Source organism: Camelus dromedarius, chromosome 17, assembly GCF_036321535.1.
Source record: "Camelus dromedarius isolate mCamDro1 chromosome 17, mCamDro1.pat, whole genome shotgun sequence".
NCBI lineage: Eukaryota > Metazoa > Chordata > Mammalia > Artiodactyla > Camelidae > Camelus > Camelus dromedarius.
Genome location: NC_087452.1, coordinates 39,298,589 through 39,317,546, shown reverse-complemented (window position 1 = coordinate 39,317,546; position 18,958 = coordinate 39,298,589). Strand labels below are relative to the sequence as shown.

The window sequence follows — 18,958 nt, the reverse complement described above, 5'->3', positions numbered from 1 at the left end:
CAAAACCATCACAATTGTTGAGTGCAGGGTGGGGTCAAGATACACACATAAATGAAAAGGAAAGAAAGGTGACCCAACACTGGACAAGAAAGAGTCATCTCAGAATAGGAGATAGAAGGGTCAGGCCATATCTTACAAAAATGTATTGCCAATAAATTAGAAATTAAAAAATTTTTTAAATCTGATAAACTACTAAAATGAGTAAATTCACATAATCTTGGGTGAGAAGGTCTCTGCAGCATGACAACAAATGAGAAATGAATCCAAAAAATATTTATAGCTTTAAAGTTTTTAAGTATTAAACACTTCTCAATGGCACAACCATCATAAACGAAGTAAATGAGGGAAAATTTATTTCCAGAATACTGGTATATCTTATGTATGTTCTTAACATATAAAGAGCTTTTGCAAACCAATAACCCCACCCCCACAAAAGGGACAAAGTCCACCTAAGAAGAATATAAACAGCCAACAAATGGGGGAAATAGTCAACATCATTAACGTAAGTGAAGCTGGTAGTATAAACTGCTTTGAAAAACAAATGTCAAAATACGTCAAATGCCCTTAAAATGTATGTAACTTTCAAAACAGTGGTTCCACCTCTAGAGATGCAACAAAAGGAAGTAAGTATAGCCCTGAAAATGGTCTTAGTAGCAGTATATATAATAGTGAAATACTGGGAAAATCCTAGATGTTCATTAAGCAATGATTTTAATGCATTTATAAATGTAAGTGTAGATAAGTAGATTACAAGACAGTCAATCAAATAGTGTTATATAAGTATAGATAGAGATATTCAAAAAATGATGTCCAGGGGTAGCAGAAGAGAGAAGTTCTGAGGAGAAAATTTCAGAAAGTACTACGTAAATCTCACCAGGAGTGGAGCAACCATAGAGTGGAGCAGGCAGGTATTAACATAAAATGGTCAGCAAGACGCAAAACCTGAAAGACTGGGTAAGTATTGTAAATGTTATTTTCTGCAGTCTAAAAGTTTCACGGTTTCTGAGCAAGGGAAAGCTATGAGGAAGGCAGTGTTAAAATGCATATCTCATGGTGCCGGATGGATGTGAGGCTTCAGGAGCTTCATGGAAGGAGATGTGTGGGGTTGGATAAAGAAAAGACTGCCAAACCACAAAAGCGTGTAGGTGAAATCCACCTTTGGAGATGGCTGAGGACTCTCCCTGGGCTATTATGAGAAAGGGGTAGACAACCTACCCTTTTAGGCATTTTCTGTACAGTCTTTTCCAAAATTTGCACTAGGTGATATCTTGAGTTAACTCCAAAATTTTATGAACTGAGAGAGGGCATGAATCAAATAAACAGCTGATATCTTGAGACCTTCCAGCCTTGTGTTTTTATATGACCTGAGTTCTATGTGATCCTCTGTCATGTGTGAATGCAGAGATACCTAAGAACATCAGCAGTTAGGTGGACACATAAGTAGATACAGAAATAAACAGATGGGTGGGAAGATATATTATTTTTTTAAGTAACAGAAAGATTGAAACTTCAAAATAAGTGTTAACTATAATTTCTTTCAGATAGTAAGCCTAATATCTGGGCTTCTTTGATAAAATCAATGGTAAATTTTCATTATGAAGGCCTGAAAGGCTTTTAAAAAATGACTTCAATAAAGCAACACTGAAGGTATACAAAATAGTATCCAAAGAACTGGAGCACTAGAATTATCCTGATTCAGAGGAATGAAAGTATTTATCCTCACTCTAACTCCCAAATTATCCCAATTTAGATTCTTGTAGTTGTACCCCTGGGTGGGGGATTTGGGGTGGAGGGGTGGAGAACCACTCTGCTTAAATGCACTGATTTAGGTACACACTCAAAACATAAAAGGATTGAGTAAAATGAATAAAGCAGAACTTGCTTTCTAGTACAAAAATATTTGTGAAGTAAATTTTACCTGCAAAAAAAAATTATCTAAGGAAAGGCCAAAAATGAAATACTTCTTTATCTTCTGATTCCTAGCAAAGATGGCCAAGTTCATGCCTATTTTAACCTAGCATACTTGTAATTAAAGGAGACAGATGCAATACAGAATTATCTGGATGTCCTCTGAGCCACCAACATACAAATCAGGTAGTCAAATTCGTGACTTTTGCTGGATATTATTTCAGAGACAGATAACCCTACAGTGTGTTGCCACAAATGAAATCCATTTATAACTTCAAATTTCTAAAAGGAAGTACAATCCTAATTTGTCAAGAATACAGTCCTTTCTCGGACTCTAAAAAACAAAGCCTTAATAGTTTATGAAGTCATTAGGGCCCCGATGACTGTACAGGTCACAAGAGAATTATTAAAAAAGAAAAAAGAATAAAGAACAGGCAGCACTCATTTTCCCCAGGAGAGAAATGTCAAATGCCCTATTGTCATAAAAACAGTGTAAACACATTTATATCAGCATGATCTCTTTTCAATACAAAACACTCAAAGCTAAAGGAAAATATGAAAATAGAACAATACAGGTTGGCAAAGTAGTTCCAGTCTCCCAAAGTCAAACTGCAAAGCACGTTTTTTCCCAGGGCTTGCTACCTGGCATAAAGCCTTCCCTGAGTGTGCTATCTAAATAAATAAAGACCTCCCGCTCTCATTTTCCTTACCATCATTCTCTATTTCACTTACACTGTTTTCTGTTTTATTTTTCTTCACTGCACTCATAATTAAATGAAATCATGTATTTGTTTACTGTTTCGTCTTACCCATTCGGCAAAGTGCACTGAGGGGTAGGGATTCAGTCTTGACACCATAGTACCATGAGTACCCAGCACATGGAAGTCACTCTGTATATATTTATTAACTGAATTAATTAACAAAGAAAGAAAGGAGGGAGAGAAGAGAAAGGATTTTAAACCTCATATGAACAACCACACAATGTATACAAATTACATTATTTACATTTGTATGAATATTAAAATGTCCTCTTCCTAAGATGAGCAGTGGTGTGTTTCCTGAGTGGAGGCTTCAGTCCCATTTACAGCTGAATATTGAAAGAGCAAGGCCCTCCCCTTTTGTAACTAGTGTCAGAAAAATAAAAGTTCAAATAGTCGGCAGAAGACTACTTTTGCGTATTAAGATTTCATTGATAATAACTTTGATATAAAACTTCTGAGGGGTGCTGACTTTAATAAGTCACTCTGGGCTTCAGTTCCATTAAATACTGCCTCTTTTCTTCTGCATGAGCCTTTAAAATTAAATCTTGTCTCTCTGCTGAAAAAAAAATCATGGTAATTCTATGAGTAGATGTGGTTTATCGTTCTTTCCAAAAAAAAAAAAAAATTCTCATTAATCATACAGGTAACAGTTATGTTCCTGGCATTCCAACTATCTTGAAGAAAGGAGGAGAAACGGAAAGGAAGTAGGGGAGAAGGAAGTGAGGGCACACACCAAGTCAATGGCAGGGCCAAGATTTGGATACAAATGTACTCTCATCACAAGATTCAGATGACCAATGACCAGTATTACCAACAGTTTTCTCAAGCTGGTGGCATACGAAGAGGTCAGAGCCATGGCCAGCATGAAGGGATCTGACGCACTGTTGCTGATGTGAAGATGGAAACAGGCTGGTCTGCTTACTGCCCACTGCTCTGCCTCTTTCATACTTTGCTTAGCCTGTTCTCGCCCAGAGTACCCACTCCTTTTCTACCCATCATAGCTGGGTTGCAAAGTGTAACTCAAATACCATCCCTCTATAAATGGTTTCATATAATCCTCCACATACAAAAGGCACTAAAAAAATACTTGTTACTGAAGTTCATCTCTTTAGAAAGCAAAGCATGTACACTGAGAAGAGACAACAGTTCTTTGATATTCACAACTTAAACAGTAAGCCCTTCATTCATGCCTATAATAGATGTGGCAATGGTTAATTTTATGTGTCAACTTGACTGGGCTACAGGGCACCAGCGTTTGACAGACATTTGGTCAAACATTATTCTGGGTGTATCACTGAGTGTGTGTCTGGATGAGATTAAACTCTGAGTCAGCAGACTGAGCAAAGCAGATTACGCTCCCTAATGTGGGTGGGCCTCATCTAATCAGTTGAAGACCAAAATAGAACAAAAAGGTCGAGGAAGAGGGAACTCCTCCTGCCCCATTTCCCTGAGCCAGGACATAATCTTTTGCTGCTTTTGGACTCAAATTGAAACATCAGCTCTTCTTGGGCCTCCAGCCTCTCAGCTTTCAGACTGGTATTTACACTATCAGTTCTCCTGTTCTCAGGCCTTTGGGCTCAAACTGCAACTATATCATTGGCTCTCCTGGGACTCTAGCTTGCAGACTGCAGCTCTTAGGATGTCTCAGCCTCCATAATCATGTAAGCCAATTCCTTGGAATAAATCAATCTCCCTCTCTCTCTCTCTCTCTCTCTATATATATATATATATATGTACATCCTATTAGCTCTGTTTGAGAACAGTATTTACTTTAATAAAATATTTCTTCTTACAACTGAGTTTTCATTCATGTAACACAGCAGTTCTGATAATCACCTGGAAGACACATATTACATGGTATTTAACAGGATTAAATTCTTGTCCTCCTGAAAATTTTGCCAGAGCTATTAGAAAAGACATGCACTCTCCCTAGGATCACCGTCCAGAAGCCTTCTAACTATCATGTAGAAAGAGCCCCTCCAAGAATAAAGCCACAGAGATGGTGACAGAGGAGGGATGATGAGAAAGACACATCCACATGGTGCTGTAGACCTAATTCAAACCCCTGAAGCCAGCTGCATTTAACATCAGCGCAAGTCTTTGACTTCTCAGTTATGTGAGCAAATAATCTGTTTTCAAGTTAGAGTTAAGTGTTACTGTTTGCAAATAAAATTGTCTTAACTAACTGAACACTTACAGGTGAAAAGTGGGGCAGGCTCGGGGACATGAAAAGACCTTCACTCTGGCTTTATCCAAAGTTTTGTTTAAGGTCAAAGAAGGATTAAAACTTTAACAACATTTAAAGTATCAACATTAATATGTCTATTTGCAAATTGAAGCAGGTGCTATACAGCTCCTGTAAGCTCTAGAAACTTCCTAATTCTTAAGCCATTACATTTACATACTCAATGAAGAACATGCATTTTCCATTATCAGCATTGCTAAACTTATAATTACCAAGAGCTATCCTCAAATTTTCAGACTAAATTCCTTGCCAAGGTTTCCAGTTTTCCAGTATCAAAGATAAATGAATGCATTATTTATATTTCTTTTTTTTTAAATTTTTACACAATACTTATTGAGCCCTTACTATATGTGCCAGGTGGGCACAATCATCATTATCTATTTAATGGCCACTTCACTTCTATGAAGTATATACTATTATTGTACCATTACAACCTTCACTGTAAAGTTTAATAGGAGAGATTATAATAATGTACCTGCTACTACTAATAGTAATGCCACACATTTGTCAAGACTGCACTATGTCCCACAGACTGTACTAAGTGTTTCACAAAGAAGTATCCCTTTTAGTCCTCATTTCTGAATCTTCTGAATTAGGTACAATTATCCTCACTTTATAAATGAGGAAGCTGAGGATGAGAGAATGAAATGCAGACCCAAGACCCGCACTTCCCATCAAAATCAGAACACAAGTATGGAAACAGTCCACACTACATCCCAATAAACCCCGTACCATTCTCCAAAGCACACTTCAAACAGCTTAATAAAAACCTGCACTCATCGACATGATGCTTGTTCTTGAATTGCCATGTGGTTTACATTTTTATTTTCCTTTTTAATTCCTCAACTATGGAAAAGGTAAAAATGCACATAAAAGTAAATATATATTATTTATTACAGCTCCAATGAATAAAAGAGGAGCACTCAGTTATAGATTTAATACTTCTTATTTCACAAGCTGTTCCAAAAGTGAGCAGACTTCAGGAATGATGAAATTTTGTATCAAATTTGCATAGGTGTTAACAAACTGCCATTGAACTGAGAAGTCTTGTTGGAGGAAATCCTGTCCCTTTTGGCTCCTGAAAACGCTTCTGTACAAATTGTCGGGCAGCAGACATCCAAAGCCCATCTTTTAAAAATCACACTGCACAAAAACCACATTTTTAGGCATTTTCTTGTGAGAAAGATGCATATGATTATAAATAGTTAAGAAGCGTAAGATGGCACTGAAAGCATTAAGTAATCCTATGAGACAAGGTTCTAATCTTGTATTTACCCACATCAAGGACATACCATACGTGTCCACACTCATACGTAACAAATGCCACCAGAAATATATTCACTGACAGTTCAGCCCTGAGAAAGCTCCGCACAGAAAAGTTAAAAATTTTTTTCGTATAGATAATCATTTTCTTACTTTGGGTAGCAGAAGTATGCTTACTGTATACATTACTAGGAGTCTCCCTGAAACCAGGTGCAGAAGCACGGGAAGCAAAAAGAACCAAGGGGCTGCCCCTGTAAAACCAGCCATCACGGATCAAGCTCCAGTCAGTTAGAGAAGAGCCCCCTTAGCTGGGAGAAGGGCCATCACACACTGGCTACATAAAATCTATCTTCCTAAACCAACATGGACTGGTTGAGTGTTTCAGAATATAATTAGATCTGGTTTCTGTATTGCAGGGGAAAATGTTTTTTAAAGAGAACAGATCTTGAGAAGTTCCACACATAGTGGGGAGTGTTTGGTGGGCCTGCAGACCTTGAAAACTTGCTGAACTGACTCAGACAGCAGCCCAGGCCCTGATGGAGCAGGAGCAGGCGTGTGTGTTAATGCCTGACACACAATCCCACATTTAATTTTGTAATAGTGGTATGTGGCATACTCTTTTTTTAATTTCAATTTCTTTTGTTTGATCAAATTCAGCGTTATTTTAGAGCTCAATCTTCTTGCACTGGGTGCCCTCAGCAGTCATCCTACTGTGTGTTTGCTATGTGAGGAGTGGGCTAAAAGGAAAAAACGGCCCCTTTCTGTTCATTAATCCTCTGTTCTGCCACCATCCCCTACCCAAAAAAATTCCTATTTATAACTAAACTTAATTTCCATTCCAAAAGTCTGGGGCAGATTTCTTTCCATCTCTATTATATCTGAGTAGGTACAGGAAAAGTCCCAATTCCATGTTCCAGTAGTCTTGTAATGTTGACCTTCAACAATAAACCTTAACCCTCTTGCCACACACACCTTTATTCTGCATAGCTTCACAGTCATGTGCCCTGTAGAAAACAGATAAAGATCTAAATGGATGTTTCTGAAGATGGACTGAGATTCTCCCGGGCCCTACGCAGCAAGTGTAGTAGTTACTGCCTCTCTTTGTAGACCTCTTTTACGGTGAGAGCATAAGCACACATACAAAATAAAACGACACTGAGATGCAGCCCCCATCAGTGGTGAGACCCCGCCACCATCACTGGACCTCTTTGGACAGAAGCACCCAGGACACCCTACACCTGTCTGCTCGAGTGTAGCACAAAGGACTTACTGGGGAAGCAAATCATCTCTAATGAGAGCCAGAAGACTACTGTCAGAATTGACCTTCGCTTCCTTCTTGCCATCCCCAGAATCCTGGTTCACGAGCAGGGACGTGGTTTCTGAGAGCAACCGCAAGCTGAAGAGTCTCCACTCCACTTGAAAGGAAAAGAAATGCCAAGAATGTGACTACACGGAGACAGAATGGAAACAGAACGTGGAACTGATGGAATTCTCACTGATGTGGTCACACTTACCGTTTTGGCTTTGAACCAAGGAGACCAAGGGTGGCAGGATATAATCAACCACCTAAGAGAAAAGACATAAAAGACCTGGTTCAGACTGCAACATGAAACTGCTATCCACCACTCTCTATGCCTTTTACACAGACAGAATCACAAAACAACAGAGCAAAGGAGAAAAGAAAAAACAAACCAACAGCTAAATTTATCCTGCACTTAAACTCTGCATGACATTTAATAAACCACCAAGCTCATTTAACTCTGAAAAAGTCCTCAGGTCAAAGTGACATTATGATCATCAAAACAGTAATTTATCAAAGTCTTCAGAGTTTATGAAAGGAACTTCAGTATATAATACAAAAACTGGTTGGCATGGGTTGACATTAAATCATCAAATTAATATATATAAGCTGGTAATCATTACTCAAGTTTAAACTAAACAGCAATCAAAATGTTGGAGAAAAAAGAGATACATAATCCTCACGTTTTAGCAAATACATCAAAAAGCTATGACAAGTTAATCGTGGTGATTTTTAGAAACAGATTCAAAAGATGTGAATCCATTATACAAACCACCTCTACGACTTTCTAGTTATGTCAAAGAATGATCAAATATAGTTTGAAATCTCCTCCCAAATAACACTTTACCCCCAAGCGAAAATGGATGACAAAGGACAAATCACTTCCACAATCTAATTCTGAAAACTACTATCTCATCTGGTGAACTATTCTGGTGACAGTAAGAAAAATTCCTCTTATTTATTACTGAATTTATTCCTGATCCTGACATGCATGTTTGTTCTTCCCACACTGACAAAAGGGCAGGAGAAGCTGTCCCAACCCAACAACGCCCTTCCCCCGCAACTTTTATTTACTTTTCAGTAAGTTTAAATCCTTGAAGGATACAGCATTACAAAGATGGATCATCCAATGGCCTTAGCAGGAAGGTTGCTTCAACATTTGGCACAAACCATGCCACTGTTTCCAAGAGCACAAGTTGCCTTTCCCCCGATTACTCTGCTTTTGTTCCGTTTTCTACCAGGAGCTGGCTGTGTTGTTCTTTGTCTTGTACACATAATCCCATCTCTTGCCTAGATAGACTTCAATTTTGTCTCGATTATAAAGACCTTCAAGTTTAAGAAGAGCTGTGTGCTCCTCTGGTTCCAGAGACTTCTCTCATGGCTAGTAATGATGGCTTTGGACCACAGCCTTCCAGACATATTTGGCATTTTACAAACCCTGTTCCCAGCAGGCCTCCACGATGGTTGAAAGAGAAAGGCCCCAACAACAGCCCCTTGCGATGCAAGCCAACTAAACGATGCCCTACAAAGGTAAACATCTCCACACTCGGGTGTTACCCAGTTCCAGGTCCTAAGTTTAAACACAGTATTACATTTAGGTATTCGTACAAGAACCCTAAGAACCAGATGTCTTCTTTACCCTTTCCCATTAGGTCATAGATGTCACATCACTCAAAGCAAAGACATCAAGCTTTACTAAGGAATTTCTTCCCCCAGGCGACAAAAGGGAAACTTTATTGAGGCCCCAGGGCCATAGGACTTGGGCAGGAGGCCACCCTATGGGCAAAGGAGGAGCCGGTGAAGGGGCCTTATTTGACCTTCTTCTTGGGGCACAGGCTACGGGTGTGACCGCCCTGGGTGCAGGCGAGCCTAATACTTGCGGCGGATCGTCTTCCCACAGCTGTATTTCTGGGCTAGCTGACGGAGGGAAGGCTCAGTGATGCTGCCTTGCAGACGACGCACCAAGTGCAGGGAAAGAGGCCTCCTTCTGAATATTCTAGTCTGACGGGGTGCGGCCCTCATCCAGCTGTTCGCCCGCGAAACTCAGACGCTGCTGGTCAGGTGGGATGCCCTCCTTGTCTTTGATTTTAGCTCTGACATTCTCAGTGGTGTCACAGGGCTCAACCTCGAGGGTGAGGGTCTTGCCCATCAGGCTCTTCACAAAGACCTGTCTCTCGGCGTCTACTGCCCAGCCCCCTGGCCTCGTCGGAGGGAAAAATGGCGGCGGAACCGGAAACCGCCGACTCGCCGCCGCCGGCGCCTGCGCACCGAGCACGCTGCGTGCCTGCGTCACAAGCTTTACTAAGGAATTTTGAGGACTCTAAATTCCCAGGTACTTCGAAAGCCAGAACTATGCAAAGGAAAGAAATAGATCCCACTACCAACACCTATCAACGTGCTCAACAAGATAATCACTGACGTGTCCAACTCAAAAAGTTTGAAAAACATCAAGCACATTCAAAACATTAGGGCTGTTGCACAGAAAATGAACAGACAAAACTCAACAGTATTCCCGTATGCTTACAACAACCAACTATATACCATAATTGGAAAAAGACACCATCTACAACAGCAATAAAAATTCTAAAGTACCTATGATATCATGATTTTTACAGAAAAAAATATATAAAATACTTGCAGGTATGAGGGTCATTGATGGACTTCTGAAAAAAGTTTGAAAGTTGTCACAACCATGTTCACAACAAGAAAAAAGCTAAATAGGGGAGGGGAATAGCTCATTGGTAAAGTGTGAGCTTAGCATGCATGCAGAAGTCCTGGGTTCAATCCCCCGTTCCTCCATTTAAACAAAGAAAAGAAAAAAGCTAAATAAACTGAAAATCAACAACTCTTCTCAGATATACCAGAGAATTAAAATCACAGGGCAAACCAGCTACCCTCTAAAACTAAAGAGACAGGCAAATACAGAGAATGATAGCTTAATAGGAGCAGAACCCACCACTGGAGCCAGCAAGTAGTACAGAAATGTAAAGGGTAACTGACTAGTTGTCAGAGCCCGAGCTGAAGGAAGAAAGCTTCTGGAGGCCCAGCCACAGTGGAGCCCCCACATTCCCAGAAGTTCTGCCTACCAGAGCCCTGCCAGAGTCTCAGGCTGAAGATCAGAGAAAAAAATCCCCTCATGCTTCTGGCAGAGGAAAGGAAAATTAACCACTGTGAAATATGTGCAGAGCATTATTTTCTCCTTAACAAAGGCCTGGACTCAAAAGACATTGTTTTAAACTCACAGACACAGAGAACAAATATGGTTACCAGAGAGGTAAGGGGGTGGGAAGGGATAAATTGGGAGTTCGAGATTTTCAGATACTAACAACTATATGTAAAATAGGTAAACCACAAGTTTCTTCTGTATAGCACAGGGAACTGTATTCAGTATCTTGTAGTAATCTATAATGAAAAAGAATATGGAAAGGAATATGTGTATGTATATGTATGACTGAAGCATTATTCTGTATGTCAGAAATTGACACAACATTGTAAACTGACTACACTTCAATTAAAAAAAGAATGCAAACAACAACAAAAAATATGTCACCATTAAAGAGAGAGAGAGACTTTTACCAGAAGCCTAACCTACTGGGGTTTCACCAGAATCTAACTGAGCTGGGGGGAAAAAATACCCTACTGCTGAACCTTCTAAGCCTTCCTGTCTCACTGATTTGGCTGGGGGTGGGGGTGGTGCACTGAAACACATTTGTGAGGGTCACAGCCCAGGCACACAGGCTCAGAAAAGAGACGAGACCTAATCATAGGGACCATGGCATGCTACCCCCGCCCCACCACACCTCATCACAACATGGACAGCGCTCCTGTGTAATAACACAGGGTTACAACTCAGAGTGTGGTAAGACATAGGCTTTATTTAAGAAGCAGTTATTAAGGAAACCCAAAAACATGAGAGACAAAACAAGGACATCATAAAGAATTGTAGCCTCTGAAACCTACGGCTACAGCAAACAATACACACAGCCAGGCTCCTAGCCAGAGAAACAAAACTTCACACTAATGGCTCATTTATCTCAGTTCACTGTACCTGATACATCATGTTAGAGTGAAATACTTGACGTGTTGACGTGTTGAGAGGAAAAAAAAACACCAACCTAGAATTCTGAGTGAAACTATCCCTCAAGAATAAAAGGAGAAATAAAGATTTTCTCACACAAACAGTAGCTAAAGAAATTTTTTGCCAGTAGGCCTGCCTTGCAAGAAGTGTTAAAAGAAGTTCTTCAGAGAGAAGGAAGATGACATAGGTCAGATACTCAGATCTGTAAGTTAGAGAAAAAATAAATGAAGGTAAAGCAGTTGCTGACAAGAGGCCTCAGGTCAACTCTCTGCCAATTATTAATCAGTAATTCAGTATCATACAAATAAATATTCCAACAAGGTTTGCATGAACCCCCTCATTCCAATTCTATAATGTATTTGGAAAGTACAGGGTCAAGAATAATGGAAAATTTTCGAAAAAGCATGAGGCAGAAATGATTCACTTGACCAAGTTTCCAGGTTTACTAGGATGAAAATAAATATGATGATCATATAAGCACAGGACCAGACAAAGACATTCATGGAACAGAAGATAGAGCCTACAACCAGGCACACATGGGAAGTCAGTGTGACAGAGAGAACACTACCAACAGTGGAAGGGCACACTGACTACTCATCGAAAGGTACAGGTACAATTTAGCTATCTATTTGGTAAAAACAAGTTACAGGAGGCTTAAAGATCTAACAGTTAAAAGAGAAGTTATTAAAGGAAAATGAGACATAGCTTTGTGATATTAGAGTAGGAAAGGTTTTTTAAATGACACCTAAGAAGTACAAACTAAAAGGAAAACACTAAAAAAAAAACTGACATTAAAATGGAAAAAAGTTGTATCAAACGAGTCCCCATAAACAAAATGAGAAGAAAAGCCACTGGCTAGGAGAAACTTCTGCAATCCCTACACCTGAGAGTGGGTTCACATGCGGAATACACGAACAGGTGGTACCCGGACGGAAATACCCGAAGAGCCAATAAACAACAGAACTATTCAGTTCCACTAATAATGAGAGAAATTAAAGGCAGCACAAAACTGAGATACCAATTTACACAAATCCAGTTTTACCAAGTCACGTAATACCAAGATCTTACAAGACTGGGGGAAATGGGTACTCACGTACCACAGAAAGTCAGTAAATTGGTGTTATAACTTGGAAGAACAATTTCACAAAATCAACTAAAGCTGAAGATGAACTTGTCATAAAACTCAGCAATTCAGCTTCTATGTGACATATTTAAAAATACTCAATGCAGATCTGATTTCAAGAGTGGAAAGAGTGGATAAATCACTACATTTGTATTTTGTTATATTTAATAAATAAAACAATTAACTTGGAAAAGGACAGAGGTAGCATAGCACTAAGTATCCTGAAATAATACCTATAATCTCAAGTACATACTAAATGTAAATTTCTGTATTAAAAATGTATTTCATAATTTTTAAAAGAAGAAATCTAATTATAATATTATTTAACTTTATAATTAACATAGTTTTCCTCTGAATAACCCAAGGCAATTATAGCAGTCTCCCAAGATGATATAAATTTAATCTTTCCAATTGAGAATGGTCATTGAGAAGAAGTAACGGGCAGAAGATGGTAATGGAAAAATAAAATGCTTTTTATAAAATGTAAATGAAGACTACAAGAAAACTTGGAAGATTATTTGACTATTCACCTTTAACTCATATTTTTGCTGAACAATGACAGTTGATTACTTTATCAAATGAAAGCAATCCATTATGCACAGGAAAATAAAAAATAAAATTACACTGAAAATGTCTGCATGCTTAGCAAGTCAAACCAAGCAAGGGATATAAAAACTGAAGAACAATTTCATCAATTTTATTTATATTCTATTCAATAACTACATAGATCAGAATAATAAATGGTTTTCAGGAAAAGATTATTGTTTTTAAAATCCTAACAAAAAAAGGGACCACATACCTTTTGGCAAAATCTTCACTTAAATATACAATGATTCCAGCCAAAAAGAAAACATGGGGAAAAAAAAAAAAACCTCTTAAAATGTTAGCTACTCCAGAGACCAGAGCAAAGAAACATCTTTAGTTCCTCGAGTAACATTTCTGGCAGAAAATATAAAGAAAATTTAACAAAATTTAAGAAAATCAAACATTTCAATAAACTCCCATACAAATCAGAAAGGTATCTACTCTTAACAAAATGCAAGGGAGAAAACATTTGCGCAAATGACACATCCCCACATTTACAAACAGTAATTGTAGGCAGACCCACACACACACACACACAAACATACACACACATATATAAAATAAATGATTTAGATGAGCTCACAATATGGAGCTAAGGGTATTTTACCACCACCACTACCAAAACTTAATAGCTATAAAGGGCCAGAAGGGAAATGAGCACATTTGTAAATATGCATACACCCAAGGATAAAATAACTAACATCATATACACTGAGATGTGCAGAAGAGCCAGAGTTCCTTGGAAGCAGGAGGGGGAGTGCATTTTGTTGTTCTTGCCCTTGCCCTTCAAATAAACAGCTGCCAGAAGTCAGATTTAAAGGCCTAGAGATCATTTGATGACATAGGCTTTTTTTCCCCGAGACATTTAGAGTCATTTACTCTGAAAACATCCATCTGAGAATTAAAACCATCATCTAGACATATAATTTACAAGATTCTAGTCAGAGATGAGAAAGGAACTCTAAACTGAGAGAAGACTGGCTCTCAAGATGACAGATGAAGCAAAGTTCTAGCCTCAGCCTCTGGCCCCAAATCCCTGGAGGTCACACTTAACTGGCTCACAGAAGGAACTGCTGTAAAATAGAAGAGTAGCTGCGAGGAGGCTCAAAGTGATGGGGGAGGGGGCGCAAACACAGAAAAATGCTCTTGGAAACACAGTAGTGATGATCACTTGGGCACGGCAGCAGGGCAAATCTATCCTTTTTAAACAATATTTTGGTAACTGTATTTTAGTACAAATGGTTTCCTACATAACCCTATGCATTTTGTTTATTTTGCTTTATGCATTTAAAAACATTATCCTGAGAAGGAGTCCACAGACCTCAGCAGACTGCCCAAGGCTTCCAATGTACAAAACACAGGAATGAATCAGAGTCCAACGCCCAGGACACCACTCTGCTGGGCTCACTGGATTCTGAAACACTTTCAAGGGTGGGCCATCTGTACAGTATTTCTAGCCAATCCACTTATCTTCAAAAAAAAGGACTAATTTCACCAAAGAAAGAAATCTTTCTAACAAAAGGGTCGTCAAGATAAAGACACCTCACAAGTATGAACTTCTGATCAGAGTCTCTCAAACGCTAACCCGTGACCCCTGAGGGTGGACTTCACATATAAATGGACCTCTCCTAGGGCAGAGATTAAAACCAACTCATGTATATAACCTCACACCTCTATGGTTAAGTATTTTCAAATAAATTCCTCTAAGTATCTCAGAATAATACTAGAAGAAACCTTCAAATGACTTATGAAATAATTTCACACTCCTCTTCCTTTATATATGCAGTATTTTCTTGCCTGTCACACCCACTTCTCACCAAGGAGCCCACTGGGAGTTAATTCCTACTTACCTTCAAGATTTAGCTCAAGAACTGCCTTCTTTAAAAAATCATCTCCAGAGGGGAGGGTGTAGCTGAAGTGGTAGAGTGCATGCTTAGCATGCAGGAGGTCCTAGGTTCAATCCCCAGTACCTCCTCTAAAAATAAATAAATAAACCTAATTATCCTCCCCACCCCTCAAAAAAAAAAACCAAATAAATAAATTAAAAAAAAATTTTTTTTAAATCATCTCCAGACCCTGCTAAACTAAGCAGGGCCCTTGGCATGCCTCGTGTGTACCACCTACAGAACAGTCTTCAAACTGTGTTCCCATTCTTGCTTTTCACCTTGGTCTCTTCCTCCCAACCAGTACTGAACCAATTCAGAGCAGGGCCTGATTCCAGCTTCTTAGTGTATTCTCAGTGCTCCGTTTCAACGAGTGGTTTGCAAAAGGCACTTGCTATGAATATATGACTGATACTTATTAGTTTTCTGAGGCAGTTGGTATAGGCGCACCCAGCCCCCACAGAGGGAGCAATCGAGCAGGTGCACAGCCAGATAGGGCATGTCCCCTGCCAGGCCCAGGCACTCCTGGGGAGGAGCACAGGTGCCCATCAAGATTCTTGGCCGTGACACAGGCCCAGCCCTGCCCCCTCCTCAGCTGCTGGCACCACAAGGGCAGGCATTTCTGTCCAGATCACAGCTATATCTCAGTTCCTAACAGAGACCCTGGCCCTGGAGAGATGCTCACAAGATGTCTGTTAAATAAATGCATCTCTTCAGAGAAAGGAAGGAAGGGGGTGGGGAGAGAAAAAGAGAGAGAGACAGAGAAAGAAAGTAAGTGAGAAAGCAAGAAAGCGAGAAGGAAAGAAAAAAGTTTTCTGGGTTCACAAAATTACCAAAGCAATCCTGAGGAAAAAGAACAAAGCTGGAGGAATAACTCTCCCAGACTTCAGACAATACTACAGAGCTAGAGTAATCAAAACAGCATGCATATTAGCCCAAAAACAGACACATAGATCAATGGAACAGATTAGAGAGCCCAGAAATAAACCCACACACCTAGAGTCAATTAATCTTCAACAGGAGGCAAAAATACACAATGGAGAAAAGACAGTCTCTTCAGCAAGTGGTGTCAGGAAAACTGGATAGCAGCATGTAAATCAATGAACTGAGAACACTCCCTCACACTATACACAAAAATAAACTTAAAATGGCTTAAAGGCTTAAATATAAGACATGATATCCACCATAAAACTCCTACAGAACATAGGCAAAACATTCTCTGACATAAATCATAGCAATACTTTATTAGGTCAGTCTCCCAAGGCGAAAGAAATGAAAGCAGAAATCAACAAACGAGATCTAATCAAACTTAAAAGGTTTTGCACAGCAAAGAACACCATATACAAAACAAAAAGATAACTTACCAACTGGGAGAAAATGTTTGCAAAAGACACAACTGACAAGGGCTTAATTTCCCAAATATACGAACAACTCATACAGCTCAATATTAAAAAACAACAACAACAAAACAACCAATCAAAAAATGGGAAGAAGACCTAAATAGACATTTCTCCAAAGATGACATCCAGATGGCCAACGGGTACATGAAAAGATACTCATCATCATCATCATAGAAATGCAACTTAAAACTATAATGGGGTATCACTTCACACCAGTCAAAATGGCCATCATCAAGAAGTCTACAAATAATAAATGCTGGAAAGGGTACGAGAAGAGGGAACCCTCCTACACTATTCATGGGAATGTAAATTGGTGCAGCTACTATAGAGAACACAAGGACATTTCTTAAAAATACTAAAAATAGAGTTACCACATGATCCAGCAATCCCACTCCTGGGCACATACCTGGAAAAGGTGAAAACTCTACTCTGAAAAGATACATGCACCCCAATGTTCACAGCAGCACTATTTACAACAGCCAAGACATGGAAGTAACCCAAATGTCCAGGATTCTCTCTTCCAAATATACTTTTTAAAATACTCATTTTTATTTTCTTCAAGATCCACTGATTTTTATCTAAAATTATAGCTTAAGACCTGAGAAATGTCAAGTCCTGTGACATACCAACATACAGAATGATTATTGATTAATCATGCTGCACAGTGTTTTTGATTTAAAATTATCATTTGGAGAGTGAAGCCTACCTCGTGCTGAGCCTCAATCTGCATTTTGAAATGTCACAGGAAGATGGTCTGCTTTAATGTAGATAACAATAAAGAAGAAAAAAGGACAAAAACCTTACTTCCACGTTATGGTGAGCAAACTAAGAGTATAAAATCTGATGACAAAATCTCTGTGGATGACAGAGAAAATGTTCTAAACCTTCAAATTGTCATGACTTTACTCATTGGTACTAGGTCTTCTTGTTAAAGAGAATGAAGCATCTGAGACAAGAGACTCAGAATCCTTTTCCTGTTACAGAGTTAGATAATTCGTTCATCAGCACCTTCCCCTTCTAGAATCTTCCAGAGAACTTATAAACATCATTGAAATAAATAAAACTGCAACCCTAAGCAAGCTCCCCTGCAAAAATGACTTCTGTCATAAAATTCAATCATTCATGACTTACCTGTAGAGATAATACCCATGCATGGAGCAATACAAGGAATTTTAATATTTAATGTGAATGGCATTGCTTTCTTCAATAAAGATGTTCCTCTGTGCTAAAGGCCATTTAAGGACATGTCCTAAAGACAGAGGCGTTTGAACTCTTTTTGAAAATGCAGATTCCCAGGTCAGGGGACTTTTTTATTCCTTTGCTCAAAAACTGGGTCCTCTATTGAAAAAACGTGTGTGTATGCATATTAGTTACTACTAACTAATGATCCTCAGTGACATGGTCCCAAAGAAATGAATGTCTGTGAGTCAGGGATGCTGGAGACAGCGCTGGGGCATTTAAGCTAAATAATCACAAACACATTGAAATATGTAAATAACACGCTAAACCTGATTTCATTTGTTCTTAAGCAAACCCACTGATGCCCAAGATGATGCTTTGTCCGTAATTTTAAAAACTTATTTTCCATTTTAAGAAATGTTGAACATGAGATACTGAAGTTCAGCAGCTTTAAACTATCAGTACCCAAATTTTCTTCTTTTCACAGAGAATAAAGCAACAATCTTCTAACCTTATGGAAAGTGTATTTCTAAAACGTAATCATTTATGACGAAAGTATGCTGTATACTCTTATTTTAGTAGAAGGGTGTTTTTTCCTTCATTTAAAAAAAAATTTGACAGATGAAAGCAAATCATTTGAAAACAGAAGTTTATTCTAAGTACTTAACTGAAATTTGTATTTCAGGTTTGAAAATTAATTATCAGTTCCTTCAGGTCAGCAGCCCTTAAAAAATATGATACATCTGATAGCACAAGAATTAACATGTTCACACCAAGTGTGACTCCCCTTCCCTCCACATAATGCACCATCAGACGTACAGGAAAAACATGCTCAGGACATGGCTTCTACCTCTGCCAAAGGCAGAGCGGGTCATTCAGAACACCCATTCTGAGAACAACTACAAAAACTACAACACTGTTTAAATCTTCTTTACAATATTAAATGCCTAAAAGGATGTTAAGGAATTCCTGAGGCTACAACAGGTTGGCAAAATTTTGAAAGCTTAGCCATACACTATTGGCAAGACTCTGGAGAAACAGGCACTCTCATTGCTGGTGAGAAAGCCAAACAGTAAACCCCTACAGAAGGACTCTGACAGGATTTAACAAAAACTCCATAAGCATTTACCCTTTGATCCCACAATCTAGGAATCTGCTCTGAAGATACACCTCCAACAACAGGAAATTGCACATGCACAAGATTATTTGTTTGAAATTGAAAAATGTAAGAAA

The 18,958-nt window shown here is 38.8% G+C and overlaps 1 protein-coding gene across 3 annotated transcripts in view; it reads right to left on the bottom strand.

The window, feature by feature from the left end:
* ULK4 (unc-51 like kinase 4) overlaps window positions 1–18,958 on the bottom strand; it is a 449,508-nt gene that overhangs the window by 291,844 nt on the left and 138,706 nt on the right. For all 3 annotated transcript variants that reach the window (XM_064496686.1, XM_031470033.2, XM_064496685.1), the window contains exons 28-29: window positions 7,692–7,743; window positions 7,448–7,592 (exon numbers count right to left, since the gene is read on the bottom strand). In XM_064496686.1, the coding sequence (XP_064352756.1) occupies window positions 7,448–7,592; window positions 7,692–7,743 (197 nt within the window). The remainder of the gene's footprint in view (window positions 1–7,447; window positions 7,593–7,691; window positions 7,744–18,958) is intronic.